Here is a 16305-nt window from a genome sequence, read left to right as displayed (position 1 = left end):
GATGAAAATGGAGGAGGGGGGCAAAGCCCCTGTTTTCCTCAAACAGGTCTCAGATGTTGAAGTCTGGCAGGGAGATGTAGCTAGGCTCTCTGTTACTGTTACTGGCAGCCCCACACCCAAAATCCGTTGGTTTTTCAACAATATGAAGCTAACCCCATCCCTGAACTGTAAGTTAGTGTTTGCTGGCAATGACCACAGCCTCATCCTCCCATATGCAGGTTTGCAGGATGAAGGTGAGTACACGTGCGTGGCCAGCAATGTACACGGTAAGACCACATGCAGCGCCCACCTCCACGTGCGGCGGCAGCATATACCAGGGGTCCCTTGCTTTGCCAGGGAGCCAGACAGTGTGCAGTGTGCACCAGGCTTCACCGCAGTCTTTGAGTACATTGTGGCTGGAGAGCCGCGCCCCAGTGTGCAGTGGTTCAAGGGGAGTGAGCAGCTCTTCTCTGATGCACGTCATTCTGTTGCTTACCACCCTGACGGCTCGGGCTCCCTGACAGTGCAGGATTGCATGGAAGAAGACTCTGGGATCTACACATGCAGGGCAGTGAGTGCCCTGGGTGAGGCCACATGCTCTGCTGAGCTCCTTGTGCTGCCTGAGGAGCATGCTGTGTGCAGGCAGAGCCCAGCCTTGCAGCACTCTGCAGTGGCAGAGGACCAAAGCCCGCTCTCCTACGAGGAGGCTGGCGAGCTTCCTGCCATGGAAGGAGCTCTCAACCTTGAGGCCGTGAGGGAACCCCTAACCCTTCTTCAGCTCCAGATGAGCCAGGCAGAGCATGTGCTGCCCAGGGAGGACATCTTGCCTGGCCTGCCTTCGGTCTGCTTGGCTGAACAGTGTGTTGAAGAGATGCTCACCCAGCTGGCCACAACACAAGAGAGCAGCAGGCTTCTGGCAGAGACACTGCAAATCTTCCCTGCTGGCCCCCAGGGTGTTGTGCCTGCAATGGCGATGGAGGCACAACTGCCGGGCTGCCTTGGGACTGTAGCTGCACAGATACCCTTGCCCAAAGAGCAAGTCATCCCCAAGGCAGCAGAGCAAACGGCTGCTCTGAAGACAGAGGCTTCCCAAGCCCTTCTACAGGTGTCAAGCACCACTGAGAGCTGTGCCATAGATGGTGGCTGCATCCAGGTCCTTGAGGGCTTCCAGGCAATGCAAGCTGAGCTGAAGGCTGAACCCAGATTTCCCTCTGAATTGGTCATCACTGGGGGCCAAGCTGTCCTTCTGGAGAACATTTCTTCCCTGGAAGCAGCAGAGGAAGATTTTGCTGCAAGAATCTGTGAAGGACAGGCTGTGAGATTTCCGTTGCTGCTAGAAGAAAACCAGCCGCTGGAGGAGGAACATGTCATCGGTCTTGCCAGCCCACTTACACAGTGTACAAGGGCAGAGAGACAACCCCATGAAACAATGTACACCACTCACCAGCTCCAGCCACACCAAATCCTGAACAAAGAAAGCCAGCTCACTACTCAGGTTCCCAAGAGCTGCAACTTAGACATTAAGTCTCAAATTAGAAATGCACTGAAAGTTGCAGTGGTAAGTGAGCAAAACCTCTTGTTTTCAGAATGGTTGGCTGATAAAGAAAACATTGAAGTACAGACAATAAACATCACCAGGGAACATAAACACACCCTATGCACCTATGTTGTGACCACAGGAGAACTCAATTCCATAGAAATCCCAGTCTCCTTGGGAGAAGTCAGCACTCAGACAGCTGACCAGAAAATGGTCTTGAAGGAGGCTTTCTATTCTCTTATTTGGGAAGAAAAACATCTCTTGACAGATGAAAAATCCAAAGCATTGCCATTCCATCCCACTCCACTTGTCTCAGGAAAATCATGTGATGAAACCTCTAAGCTGGAGCCCCAGCAGGCTGCGAGGATTATGGAGGCAGAAATACCCCTGGAGCAGCCTTTGTCTGCAAAAGTAATCAGCACTGTGACTGGACAATGTCAAATCAAGGATGTGGGTGCAGCTGCAGCCACTGCTGATGTAGCCTCCACAGGTGTTCCCATTGAAACACCCACAGAAATACTCAAAAGGAAGGAGAAAAGGGAAGAAATACGTGAGGAAGAGGGCAGAGAGTGTCTGGAAACTAGAGCTGGGAAGGTAGAGAATGAGCTGGGCAAAGAGAGTTATCCCATCATACACAGTAAACTGGTTGACACTGTTGTGGAGGAAGGGGAGAGTGTCAGTCTGGTGTCTGTCATAACAAATGTCAGAGAGGTGAACTGGTACTTTGAGGGTAAACTGGTGTCTTCAGGCAACAAATTCAAGTGTTTGCAAGATCAGGACACGTACACGCTAGTAATAAGCAAAGTGTGCGGGGAGATTCACCAAGGAGAATACACCTGTGAGGCGCTGAATAAAGATGGAAAAAGAGCAACAGCAGCAAAACTCTCAGTTGTAAAAAGAGGTTGGATTATGGGGATAAAATACTGCCTTTCTAATACACTGCTCTACTAATGAAACTGCCCTACTATGTGTCTGTATCTTTTTATACGGATGCGACATTAATACCACCATGCCACTTATCAGAGGGCCTCCTTTATCTCTGGACTTATGGTCTCCTTTTACCACATTGCAAAGCCTCTCACTTCTCTCACCCCAGTCTTTGCTCAGGAGCTTTGTTGCTTCCTGTTCTCATCACACAAGCAGTCAGGACAAGCTGTATTTCAGTCCTGACCACTTCTTCCCATTGTTGCCTGTGAAGCGGACCTGCTTTTCCCACTTTTCTCACTGCTGCACCCTCTCTCAGTCTTTAGTCATTGCACAGTTTTAATACAACTTCCCATTCACACCATAATTTCTCACAGCTCCGGGATAGTGCAGTATATGTTTGTATATCATCATTACTGTGCATTCCCATTGCACATTGTTTTTCCAGTATCACCAGTGTGTCTCCTGATGTCATTATGCACCATAACATTGACTGTCCACTGAACCTGGTACCACTTTCAGTTCTTACAGATATTTTTTCTTTCACAGTCACTTTATGTGGATTGCAAATAAATCACCTTTTCTTTTTCAGTCACTACTTCAATGTTACTTTCCAAACTGTCAGCGGGCAGGGCTTTGAATTACTCTCTGCTTCTGATTTCAGTTGCACCGATCCTGAGGAGAAGGCTCGAATCTCTGGAGGTGGCTGTAAATCACGTGGCCAAGTTTACCTGTGAGGTAGAGACTGCTCCTAATGTCAGGTTCCAGTGGTACAAAGCCGGCCGAGAGATATATGATGGGGACAAATACTCCATTCGCACTTCCAACTACCTCTCCACACTGGAGATCCTGAGGCCTCAGGTTGTTGACTATGGAGAGTATAGCTGTAAGGCTTCCAACCAGCATGGCAGTGTAAGCTCTACAGCCCTTTTAACAGTAACGGGTAAGTACAGACTTCCAAGCACTTCTCCTTCTCCATAAAGTATCTTGGTATATTGTAATGCTTTCACTGCTATACTTACAAACATTTATGGTAGGGCTCTTGATTGCCATTATTATACATAATCCATGCCTAACTTTGGCAGGTGAAAGCATACAGAAGGAATAATTTTTGAGAATACTGCTTTTAGGTGCTTTCTGTGCCTAGAAAAGGGAATCAGTGTGAAAAGTTTCAGAAGAGAAGAAAGAAGAGGGGAAGAGAGATAGGGAGTAACTAGATCATCAACAGAATGGGATTGGTTTGTGAATACATTCTTGAAGAAGGTTTATTTAACTTCCAGACAGCAAGAAAACGTGCATTTTTAAACCTGATTTCTTTGGTGTAATAACCACTGTGTGGTTATCCTAGCACCCTATGTTTATCCTGCAGCTATACTCGTGAGGCAGGCTATGCAGCTATGCATACCTGAACATCTGTGTGCCACGGCCAGAGGAGAACTCTGTGTGACTGGGGAAAGAGGTCTTAAACAAACAAAAGAGGTTCTAAAGCTGTTTCAGTTTGCAAACTTTTTTGTCTGTTGAGAGCTATACAATTATCTTCTTTTTTTTTTCTTTAAAAAAACCCACAATCTTTTGGACTTTTAGTGTATTGTGATTTTTTTTTTTACTCTGACTTTTCTGTTTGTGGGAAGAGTCTTTATGTGGTCTGCACTAAGTGCCAGAGACTAAAGAAAGATGCACAAACTCTGAAACACATGCAGACTTGTCCATCTTGAAGGAATGGTGTGCAAGCATGTCAGTCTTGGGGGAAGAAGTTCTGGCTTTTGGTTTATTTTCCTTTAGTTTGTACATTGCTCCAGAAATTCAAAATGCTTTGGGCTCTGGAGCAATATACAGACCCAAGAAGTATAAAACCAAAAGCCAAAATTCATCATCTTTAACACCTCTTATCTCCTTTATTGCTGATTTCTTTTGCTTAAGAGTGTCCAGTGAAAAACTGGCCCCTCTTGCTCTTTGTCCCTGGCAAATGTGGAGAAAGAGCATAAGCACTGGTCCTCACCTCTGGATAACATCGAACCCCTTTGTTTTGCAGAAGCATTTCCACCAACGTTTCTTACCAGACCTGAATCTATCACTACTTTTGTGGGCAAAAGTGCCAAGTTCCTGTGTACTGTTTCGGGCACTCCAGTCATTGATGTCACCTGGCAGAAAGACGGCATGACCATTTCACCTTCGGACCACCACAAGATCTCCAAAGTGGAAAATAAACATGTGTTAGAAATCTTCCTTCTCACCACCAGTGACAGAGGGGTTTACACTTGCAAAGCTTCCAACAAGTTTGGGGCTGACATTTGCCAGGCTGAAATGGTCATTATAGACAAGCCCCACTTCATTAAAGTTTTGCAGTCAGTGCAGTCAGCAGTCAATAAAAAAATACGTCTTGAATGTCAGGTAGATGAAGACAGGAAAGTAACAGTAGGTTGGACAAAGGATGGAAGCAAAATCCCTCCAGGCAAAGATTATAAGATTTACTTTGAAGACAAAATAGCCTCTCTTGAGATTCCTTTGGCTAAGCTCAAGGATTCAGGCCATTATGTGTGCACTGCCTCAAATGAGGCGGGAAGCAGCTCCTCTTCTGCCAGCGTCACAGTCAGAGGTAAGATAGTCCTTTGTCCCCTTTACCTTTGCTCGTTTTGGGTTCCTGATTTCTTCTTTTGCAGGCAAAATACTTCTTTGGGCTGAAATCATGCTGTGAACTCTTCTCAGAACTGCCATCAGGTTCATTCACCTCTTGCTCATTTCCCCTGCTGCCTTCTGGTTCATGGTGTCTTGCTTCAATATTTCTTTCACCAGCCAGATCCAAGAATTGCTCCTGCATGCGGGGGATAGATGGACAGAGAGGGCAAGAGAAACCACAAGAACTGCAACTCAGCAAAGATTATGCTGATCTTTTCTGAAGTCATGTTTTGTTCTTGCACTAGGAACCAATCTTGCAAAACTTTGTATTTCACCCTTCTTTTCTTTTCCCCTTTTCTTCCCTTTTCCCTTTCCCTTTTCCGGTTTTCTTCCCTTTCCCCCTTTCCTTCCCTTTTCTTCCCTATTTCTTCCCCTTTTCCCCCTTTCTTCCCCTTTCTTCCCTTTTCTTCCCATTTTTAGAACCACCATCATTTGTGAAGAAGGTCGATCCATCTTATTTACTAACCCCAGGGGACTCTGCACGCCTTCAATGCAAAATCAAAGGGTCTCCTGAAATCCAGGTTACTTGGTTCAAGAACAATAAGGAAATCCATGAAAGCAATACACACAGGATGTCCTTTGCCAATTCTGTGGCTGTGTTAGATATTTTGGAGATGAAAGTTGATGACAGTGGGAGCTACTCATGTGAAGCTGTAAACGAGGTTGGAAGTGACAGCTGCACGACCGAAGTAGTTGTCAAAGGTCTGTTCTTCTTGCTGCCGCCAGTCCATTCTTGAGAAAAACCTTCTTCCCTTCTTTTTTTTTTTTTTTTTTTTTTGCATGGATGACTAATTCTTTCTTGCTGCTTTTATAGAGCCTCCGTCTTTCATCCGAACACTTGAACCAGCAGAGGTAGTGAAGGGAACAAACACCATTCTTCAATGTGAGGTTGCTGGCACTGGACCATTTGAGATTAGCTGGTACAAAGACAAGAAACAGATTCGCAGTAGTAAAAAATACAGGTTGACCTCTCAGAAAGCTGTTATTTCTCTGGAGGTGTCCTCATTTAATAGTGCTGATGTCGGTGAATATGAGTGTGTGATAGCTAATGAAGTCGGGAAGTGCATATGCAGTGCAACATACATCTTGAAAGGTCAGTGGGAGAGAGAAAACACCACTTCCTGAAGGGATTGGCAAGAGCATCTCATTTCTTAAAATGTCTTTCCTTTGGATTTGTGGGTGGCTGGGGAGGGTGGGGAGGAGAAGTATCTTCTCTTAAAATTCTGTGTATATCTTAACTCTTACCTGGCATCAAATCTGAATTTGAAGGATATTGAGCTGAAAGGGCCATGCATTACCTTCCAGCTAGAGAATGCAGCTCTTCTGCTTGCTTGCTCTTTATCTAAATTGTGCTATGTACTGCACACGCTGTCTCATAAAACTTGTCTTTAAGCAGCAGATTTCATGGGATGATGTGGTAGTAGATGAGTATTTCTTCTTGTCTCTTTTCTTTGAACTAGAACCACCATCTTTTGTTAAGAAAATTGAAAATGTGACAGCTCTGGCTGGAGATAGTATTACGTTACAGGCTGTGGTGAAAGGGTCAGAGCCTATTTCTGTGATGTGGATGAAGGGCAAAGACATTATTCAAGATGATAACAAAGTGAGAGTGACATTTGAACATGGTCTAGCAACACTGCAAATTACCGGTGTCCAGCTGAGCTCTGGTGGCAAATACACCTGCGTAGCTGAGAATGATGCAGGAAGTCAGTCCTGCTTTGGTGAACTAGTAGTGAAAGGTCAGTGGAGTAGTGCTGTGATCCCCACATTGTCTCCCACCTGAGAGGAAGAGCAATTTCCTTTTGTTCTTAACACCAGCTTTTAATTCTGTTGTAGAACCTGCCAAAATCATTGAAAAATCCGAAATGATCCAGGTTACAGCAGGGGAGCCAGCCATTTTGGAGTACACTGTCACAGGCACTCCAGAGCTAAAAACCAAATGGTACAAAGATGGAAGGCCACTACCTACCAGCAAAAAATATAGGATCAGCTTTAAAAATAACATTGCCCAGCTCAAATTTTATGCCACTGAAATGCAGGACAGTGGCGAATATACCTTTGAGATATCCAATGATGTGGGCATCAGCTCTTGTACTACCAGCTTCACCGTGCTAGGTTGGTACTGACTCTTTGCAAAGAGCCTTGGCGACTCTGCTCTGAGCCCAACAGAGCCAGAAGCAGAACTGCATGCCTATTTTGCTCATGTGTTTGTTTCTTTCATTTTTTTACTCTCAACAGATCGCACTCTCCCTCCCTTCTTTACTAAACCATTGAAGAATATTGACAGCATCATTGGCACCTCATGCCGCCTAGACTGCAAAGTTTCAGGCTCTCTTCCAATGACGATTTCTTGGTTTAAGCAGGACACTGAGATCACTTCAAGTGCCAAGTACACAGTACACTTCACAGAAGGCTCTGCATCTTTGGAAATAAAACACCTAGATGCAACTGATGCTGGGGTCTACATTTGCAGAGCCACAAACAGTGCTGGTAGCAAAGACAGCAGTAGCACTTTGTTTATAAAAGGTTTGGCAATTCGTTTCACATTTCTTGGAGTTTTACTTTTCATGTGATACTATTTTCTTCCTCAAAGTGCAGGCCATGTGTCTTACTCTTGACAATTGTTTCCTTTCAACACAATCTAGAACCACCCAGCTTCACTGTAGAACCAGAGTCCCAGGATGTACTGCCTGCATCAACTGTACGTTTCAAAGGCACATTTAAAGGCACAACACCACTGATGGTGAAATGGTTTAAAGGTGATACTGAGCTGGTGACAGGAGGAGCCTGCTACATTATGACAGAAGCATTAGCAAGCTACTTGGAGCTTTACGCAGTCAAACCAACAGACTCAGGAAAATACACCTGCAAAGTCTCCAATATAGCTGGCTCAGTAACATGCAGTGCAAACTTGTTTGTAAAAGGTTTGCATTCTTACTCTCTTTTAAACTTTCAGCTGCTGGATTGCCCCAGTGGCACTCTTTCTTGCCTTCTTTGTCCTGAACACTCTTCTTAAATCCACAGAACCTGCTGCCTTCAAGGAGAAGCTAGAGCCAACCCATCTGGTAAAGAAAGGTGGATATGCTGAGCTGACCTGTGAAGTCACTGGTACTCCTGAGATTAAAATCACATGGTTCAAGGATGATAGAGAGCTAAAAGAGAGTGACAAATACAGGATGTCTTTTGCAAAATCCTTGGCAATACTCCATCTTACAGAGGTTGAGACAGAAGACAGTGGGGAGTACGTTTGTGAGGCCAAAAATGATGCTGGAAGAGATATTTGCAGTAGCGTTGTTACAATCAAAGGTGTGTGCAACATGCAGCCACCCAGTTAGTCTTTTTAAACTCAGTGCAGTTTTACATGTTTTGAAAGTATGATTAATACAAGCTGCACTCTCTCTTTTGCACTGTAGAGTCACCTTGTTTTAGCAAGGAGTTTCAATCCATGGAAGTCTTGAAGGATTCTGATGTGGTTTTGGAGTGCGAGGTGCTCGGCACACCTCCCTTTGAAGTGTTTTGGGTGAAAGATGATAAACCCGTGCGGAGCAGTAAGAAGCACAGAATAAGCATTGAGAAATCTTTGATTAGCCTCCATGTTTTCAGGTTTGATGCTTCTGATGTTGGCGAGTATCAGTGTAGAGTAACAAATGATGTCGGGAGCTGCCTCTGCAGTTCGGAGGTGACACTGAAAGGTTAGTGCAATGTGCAGAATGCCACTAGCATGCTTTTATCCCAGTGTGGTTTCCATGCCACACTGTCATGCACCAGACCCGTACTTACATAGCCACTTTCTTCCTGCCAGAGCCCCCACAGTTCTTGAAGAGGATAGAAAATATTAGCTCCCTTCGAGGGGGCACAGTTGTGTTTCAGGCTGCTGTTAAAGGCTCCTTGCCCATCACTGTGTCCTGGCTGAAAGACAATGATGAAGTTATTGAAGACAACAATATCAAAATGACCTTTGTGAACAATATTGCCACTCTTCTGGTGAGGTCTATTGAACTGAAACATGATGGGAAATATTTCTGTCAGGCTAAAAATGAGGCGGGAATTCAGAGGTGTTCTGCTCTGCTGACTGTCAAAGGTTGGTCCTATCCTGAGGGATTGCAGTGATCTCATATGGTTCCCTTAGAATTTTTACAGATGCCTTTAACACTCTATCTCCTTGTTTACAACAGAACCTGCTACAATCGTGGACAAGGCTGTGTCAATAGATGTGACTGAGGGAGACCCAGCAACCTTGCAGTGTAAATTTTCAGGAACAAAAGATATTACAGCCAAATGGTTCAAAGATGGCAAGGAACTGACATTAGGTCCAAAATATAAGATCAGTGTTACAGATACTGTCTCAGTCCTAAAGGTGCTTCATGCAGAAAAGAAAGATAGTGGGGAATACGTTTTTGAGGTTCAAAATGACGTTGGGAGCAGTAGCTGTTCTGCCAGCATTAATGTCCTAGGTGTGTATGGACTCTCTTTTATCATTGTTTTTGCATTCAAAAGCTGACATCTGCCACAACAGAAATTGAATTTCATGCTTTGTCTTTTTACTCTGTCTTGGCTAGATCTCATTATACCACCCAAATTCACCAAAAAGCTCAAGAAAATGGACAGCATTAAGGGGTCTTTTGTCCACCTGGAGTGCATAGTGTCTGGTTCACATCCTATAAGTATCCAGTGGTACAAGGATGGCCAAGAAATAACAGCAAGTGAAAAGCACAAATACTCTTTCCATGATAATACTGCATTTCTAGAAATCAATAAACTGGAAGGCACAGACAGTGGCTCTTACACCTGTGAAGCAACAAATAAGGCAGGAAGCAACCAATGCAGCGGGTTCTTAACAGTCAAAGGTTTGAGATCCTTCTTTGTCTTAGGTCTCTCGTTCATAATTTTGGAATTCCCCTTGGAGTAATCCTCTTTCTTCCTTTTTACACATTATAGAACCGCCATATTTTGTGGAAAAACCCCAGTCCCAGGAGGTTGTGCCCAATGCTAGGGTTCAGTTCAAAGCACTGGTGAAAGGCTCTACCCCTCTGCAGATAAAGTGGTTTAAAGACAGCCAGGAGCTCCTCTCTGGAGCCAATCGATCTGTCTGGAAAGATGACACGTCTAGTGTACTGGAGCTCTTCTCAGCTAGGACATCTGACTCTGGGAACTACACTTGTCAGATAAGCAATGATGTGGGGACCGCAACTTGCAAAGCAGCTCTGTTTGTAAAAGGTGTGCAACCCAATGTTCTTCTCATCTTTGTCGTTCTGATTTTTCTGTGCAATTTGGGGGGAGGAGGTAGGAAATCCTTGTATTTCTTTAAATCACCTTGAATATTATAAAGCCTAACCTTTTCTGTCCATATTCTAGAGCCCCCCAGATTTATTCAGATGCCAACTTCTGTAGTAGCTTTGCGTGAAGGACAGTCTACTGCTTTTGAGTGCCAGGTAGTAGGCACACCAGAGATTCATGTTACATGGTACCTGGATGGGAATGAAGTGACTGACCAAGCTAAGTATGGCATCTCCTTCATAGACGGTTTAGCCACTTTGAAAGTCACTCAAGCCAGAGTGTCAGACAGTGGGATTTATGTCTGTGAAGCCCACAATGATGCAGGTAGTGAAAGCTGCAGCGTCGAGCTGAAAGTAAAAGGTTGGTTTTGAACATCTTGTCATCATCCATCTATGCCACATCGCGCTGGGTTGATGGAGTAGGGGAGACTTCTTCTCCCCTCAAAACCATTCAAGGTTACTATCTACTTTCCCCTCATTCCTCTTTGTAGAGCCTCCAACATTTGTTCGGGAGCTGAGACCCACCGAAGTAGTGAAAGGTTTGGAGGCCATACTCGAGTGTGAGGTGACTGGTACGCCTCCATTTGAGGTGAAGTGGCTGAAGAACAATAAGGAGATGTTCAGCAGCAAGAAATATGCCATCTCCACCAAAGAATCAGTATTTACTCTTAATGTGACTAACTGTGATGTCTCAGATGTTGGTGAATATCAGTGTATTGTATCAAATGAAGGTGGGAGCTGTTCTTGCAGCACAAGGCTCAGCTTAAAAGGTCAGTCCTCTAGGAAGCATACCCCAAACGTTATATCCCCTAGCTGAACTGTAGTGACTAGGATGACTGTATATGATATCTCTTTCCCCTCTTCCCTTTCCATGACTTCTCTTCCAAACAACAAACAAAACCTCAAAACACAGAACCACCATCCTTCATCAAGAAGCTGGAGAATGTCACTAGCATTTTGAAAGGTACTGCATTGTTCCAGTGTGTCATAGCAGGCGCTCAACCCTTATCTGTGTCATGGATAAAAGATGAGAAGATACTAGAAGATGATGAGCACCACCATATCACCTTTGAGAACAGCGTGGCCACACTGAAACTTACCAATGTTGATCTCAGCCACAGAGGGAGATACACCTGCCAGGCAAAGAATGAGTCTGGCATGGAGAAGTGTTTTGCTTTGCTTTTTGTACAAGGTGTGTACATGGTGTGACCCTTCAAGCTCATCCTTGATGAGTACTTGGGAAGTCAGTCCTCTATCTGTACAGCTAATTGCCGGTTTTTTACACTTTATATCTCAGAGCCTGCACGGATCTTAGAAAAGGCCAAATCACTTAAAGTCACTGAAAGAGACCCCGTGACTTTGGAGTGTGCTGTGGCTGGGACACCAGAGCTCCGAATAAAATGGTACAAAGATGGCAAACAACTCCTGCCCAGTAGATACTACACAATGAGCTTTGAAAACAATGTGGCCAGTTTCAGGATTGAACCAGTCTCAAAGGAGGACAGTGGTACCTACAGTTTTAAGGTTGAAAATGACTTTGGAAGTAGCACCTGTGAAGCTGTTCTGACTGTGCTAGGTTTGTATTGTCATTTGGCAAATTTGCCAGTCCAGCAGGGAGGGAATGGAAAAACAATACTCTCTGTGAAAGATAAGCAAGAAGGTAACCAGTGTGTTTTTGCAATTTTTTGTGTTGGACAGATCAATCAATTCCTCCTGCATTTATCAAAAAGCTAACCAAAAAGGATACCATTCTGGGATCTTCTATCCAAATGGAGTGCAAAGTTTCTGGGTCACTCCCCATTACTGCAAAATGGTCTAAGGATGGAAAAGAGATAACTGACAGTGCAAAATATAGAAGCCTGTGCCATGAGAACACTGTGTCACTTGAGATTGCTAATCTAGAGCTGTCAGACAGTGCAAATTACACATGCAGTGTCTCTAATGTTGCTGGGAATGATTCTTGCAGTGCTGTCCTGACTGTGAAAGGTTTGAAACTCTTTTACTACTTCTTATTTGTGATAGATGGTGGGAAAATACCTTAAATCTTATGCTAACATAACACTCTTATACATCTTAATATTAACGCTGAAATCTTGGTCTCCGTGCTTGCCTCACTGATTTTATTCATTCTTAGACATTTCTGGTGTGACTGGATATTTCTTTTTCTTAAAAACTGCAGAGCCACCAAGCTTCTCAGTAAAACCTGAAAGCCAGCAAGCTGTCCCAGATTCCACAGTGGAGTTTAAGGCAACACTAAAAGGAACACCACCCTTTACAGTAAAGTGGTTCAAAGAAGACTTAGAACTTGTCTCTGGTCCAACTTGTTTCATTGGGGTTGAAGGGTCAACTGGGTTTTTAACCCTCTATTCGGTGGATGCTTCTAGGAGTGGACACTACACTTGCCATGTTTCAAATGACGTTGGCAGTGACTCTTGCACTACAACATTGATGGTAACAGGTGTGCACACTTTATTGTCATGTTGCAGTCTTTAATCTATTTCGTTTCTTTCCTTTTTGCGAAGCCCACCTCAGTGATCTTTGATACACTGCCAAACTAATTCCCTACCCTGTGTTTGCAGCCCACAGTTATTTGGCTCTTTTCCCTCCTCTTTTCTTTCCAGTATTAATTCAGACCTTCCTAACCCCACTTTTCTGGTTTTGTAGAACCACCCAAGTTTGCTAAGAAGCTAGAGGCAGCAAAAGTAGTCAAGCAGGGTGACTCAGCCCGGCTTGAGTGCAAAGTAAGCGGATCCCCAGAGATGAAAGTAGTGTGGTTCAGAAATGACCATGAAATTGTTGCCAGTGAAAAATTCCGTACTTCATTCATTGACTCTGTGGCCATGCTTGAAATGAATCATCTCAGTACTGATGACAGCGGTGACTACATCTGTGAAGCTCACAACCCTGCCGGCAAGGCCAGCTGTAGCACCAAAGTCACAGTGAAAGGTTAGCTGTCCTCTTGTTCTCTGACTACATCCTGTTTTTCCCTGGTGGTTTTATCCCTTCGAAATCCACAGGAGCATGAGATTAATTTCTTATTTCAGGACTGCTTTTTTCTTCAAGTCATGTTTGTTGATGGCCTCTCACCCCCTTTGCCAGGGTCTGAATGAGAGAGATGTTGTTAATGCAGATGAGTCCTAAGCTAGGTGTTCCCCATTTCTATGATTGTCAATGTCCAAGACAGATCATAGTGGGAATTGCTATATCAAGGAGCTGAAATATGAAGAAAAAGAACAGACCCAAACTAATCAGTGGCAGTTTTACACCCTGTATTTGAGATTACTACCAGTTAAATGAGACAGACCTTTACCCTCTCTGCCAAGGGTCACCCCTCTGTTTACCCTTTCTACAGAGGAGCTAAAAGCTCTGAATTCTTGCCTACCTGCAAGATCATTTCATAATGTGCCCAGAAAATGAGGAGAGTCCTTGCCCATTCTCTTGATTTTCTCAGTGGTCTCACTGTTTAGAAGCCGGTATCAGTAAACTGTTGGTCAAATAGCTCCAGACTCCTTTCTAAAAATGTTTCTTTCTTCCTTTGTTAGAACCTCCTGTCTTTAGCAGGAAACCCTCTCCAGCAGACATGCTCAAAGGAACTGAGGTTAGCCTGGAATGTGAGATTTCAGGAACACCACCATTTGACATTACCTGGTACAAAGACAGGAGACAAATCCGCAGTAGTAAGAAGTATAAGGTTACAGCCAAAAACTACCATACAAGCGTTCGCATTCTTAATGTTGAAGCTGCAGATGTTGGTGAATATCAGTGCAAAGCACAGAATGACGTGGGAAGTGACACCTGTTTTTGCACTGTGAAGTTGAAAGGTAAAGTATTGGCACATATGCCTTCTGCAGTGCTCCCAATGGCACTGCATAGCTCTTTTTATGTAGACACTGTGTGTATTTACTATAACTGCATATTTCTTCTTCAGAACCACCAAAATTCTTGACTAAAATAAACAGCATGACTGTTGTGGTTGGTGAACCAGTAGAGTTACAAGCAAGAGTGGAGGGCTCCCAGCCAATTTCTGTGCAGTGGCTTAAAGACAAAGAGGAAATCATTAGAGAAAGTGAAAACACGAAGATCACATTTATGGAAAATATTGCAACTTTACAACTTGTGCGTACAGAGACAAGCAATGCTGGAAAATACATCTGTCAGATCAGAAATGATGCTGGAAGTCGCGAGTGCATGGCTACCTTAACCATTCTAGGTTGGTAAAAAGCAAAAATTCATAGAAGATTTTTTTTGAAGATAAGAACTTGGCTATTTAGTGTCAGCTGTGTGCTTTGCTAATGCCCTGAGTTCAAAATAATCAAATCAGAGAATCCTTGTGTCCCCAGCAAGCAGTAGGCATGTTCCTTATTTCCAGTTGTCTAGGGATAGGGGTGAAAGGAACCACAGGCCTCTACACTGTGATGGGATCCAGCTGACTGGATTTTTATGTCTTCTTGCTTCTGCTTCTTCTTGCCTGCTTGGAGGAGGACAGACAGTTACATTTCCCTTTTAGGAGATGATTAAAAATATTTTTACTTCATTTTGGAGAGCATCTGAAATCTCCAGTTTAGGGTAGAATTAAGGATGGAAAAACAGAGCTGAAAAAATTGCCCAGCCCAACAACCTGAGCTATCCTTAGTATCAAATGTGTAAGCCCTATCTTATAGTGCTATAATACTTATAGCTAGTACTAATCAAATCCTGTTTTCACCATGCATGTTACTCATCTCTCCTTCCAGAGCCTGCAGTCATTGTAGAGAAAGCAGAGCCAATGAGAGTTACTATAGGAGACGCCTGTACTTTGGAGTGCAAAGTGGCAGGCACACCAGAGCTTTCCACTGGCTGGTTCAAGGATGGCAAAGAGCTGACGAGCAGCCAAAAATACAGAATTACTTTCTTCAATAAAGTATCTACACTTAAAATTATGGATGCAGAAAAGGAAGATGGTGGATTGTACACTTTTGCAGTGCAGAACGACGTGGGGAAAAGCAGTTGCACAGCATCTGTTGATGTTTTAGGTTGGTTGGGTTGCTTGTCTTCTTTTACAAAAACTTTCTTTTGGTCATGTTCTCTTTCTTTTCTTCTGTTCCTTCCCTCCTTTTCTCTCTAACCATGGATTTATTATGTTTTCTTATGCAGATCGAGTCATTCCTCCTTCTTTCACAAGAAAACTAAAGGAAACCCCTTGTGTCCTGGGTTCCTCCGCATTGCTGGAATGCAAAGTGTTGGGTTCACCTCCTATTTCTATTGCCTGGTTCCGAAATGGACTTAAGTTAGTCAATGGGGAAAAACATCAAATCTCCTTTTCAGATAACCTATGTATTTTAGAAGTGAATTCACTGAGCGACTCAGATACTGGAACTTACACCTGCAAAGCTACCAACATAGCTGGTTCAGATGAATGCAGTGCTGTATTGACCGTAAAAGGTCAGTATGTGATGGTCAGGAAGCTCTCTCAGCTGTTTTTTTCTCTTTCTCTCTTGAAATTGCCTATGGTCTTCTGTAAATATACAGGGGGAAAATTATTAACTGGAAAGTATTTTGTTCTTTATCTTCAGTAGGTGTGTAGAAATGCCAAGTTTATGCTGTAGCAACCTGTCTTATCTCTCTTTTTCTCTTGTGTGTTTAGAACCACCTTCTTTTGAGAGGACACCAGAGCCTCTGGATGTCTTGCCAGGCACAAGCATCACTTTTACATGTGTTATCAGAGGAACCCCTCCTTTTAAGGTGAACTGGTTTAAAGGGGCCAATGAGCTTGTGCCAGGGGACAAATGCAATATCTACTTGGAGGACACCGTCACGGAGCTTGAGTTATTTGATGTAACTCCTCTCCAAAGTGGAGAGTACACTTGTCTAGTGACTAATGATGCTGGCAGGGCAAATTGTACAACACACCTTACAGTAAAAGGTTTGTAGAGA

General features: G+C 43.9%; 1 protein-coding gene across 1 annotated transcript in view; it reads left to right on the top strand.

The window, feature by feature from the left end:
• The window catches only part of TTN (titin), a 240981-nt gene that overhangs the window by 51250 nt on the left and 173426 nt on the right, over positions 1–16305 (top strand). The window contains exons 45-70 of the mRNA XM_075093587.1: positions 3105–3383; positions 4473–5036; positions 5537–5818; positions 5931–6209; positions 6577–6855; positions 6953–7231; positions 7355–7642; positions 7762–8040; positions 8141–8422; positions 8530–8808; positions 8919–9197; positions 9292–9570; positions 9676–9963; positions 10055–10333; positions 10472–10753; positions 10884–11162; positions 11306–11584; positions 11690–11968; positions 12091–12378; positions 12572–12850; positions 13057–13338; positions 13935–14213; positions 14321–14602; positions 15126–15404; positions 15526–15813; positions 16016–16294. Coding sequence (XP_074949688.1) covers positions 3105–3383; positions 4473–5036; positions 5537–5818; positions 5931–6209; positions 6577–6855; positions 6953–7231; positions 7355–7642; positions 7762–8040; positions 8141–8422; positions 8530–8808; positions 8919–9197; positions 9292–9570; positions 9676–9963; positions 10055–10333; positions 10472–10753; positions 10884–11162; positions 11306–11584; positions 11690–11968; positions 12091–12378; positions 12572–12850; positions 13057–13338; positions 13935–14213; positions 14321–14602; positions 15126–15404; positions 15526–15813; positions 16016–16294 — 7590 coding nt within the window. The remainder of the gene's footprint in view (positions 1–3104; positions 3384–4472; positions 5037–5536; positions 5819–5930; positions 6210–6576; positions 6856–6952; positions 7232–7354; positions 7643–7761; positions 8041–8140; positions 8423–8529; positions 8809–8918; positions 9198–9291; positions 9571–9675; positions 9964–10054; positions 10334–10471; positions 10754–10883; positions 11163–11305; positions 11585–11689; positions 11969–12090; positions 12379–12571; positions 12851–13056; positions 13339–13934; positions 14214–14320; positions 14603–15125; positions 15405–15525; positions 15814–16015; positions 16295–16305) is intronic.

This window comes from Phalacrocorax aristotelis, chromosome 5 (assembly GCF_949628215.1).
Source record: "Phalacrocorax aristotelis chromosome 5, bGulAri2.1, whole genome shotgun sequence".
Lineage (NCBI taxonomy): Eukaryota > Metazoa > Chordata > Aves > Suliformes > Phalacrocoracidae > Phalacrocorax > Phalacrocorax aristotelis.
This window is presented reverse-complemented; position numbering and strand designations above follow the sequence as displayed.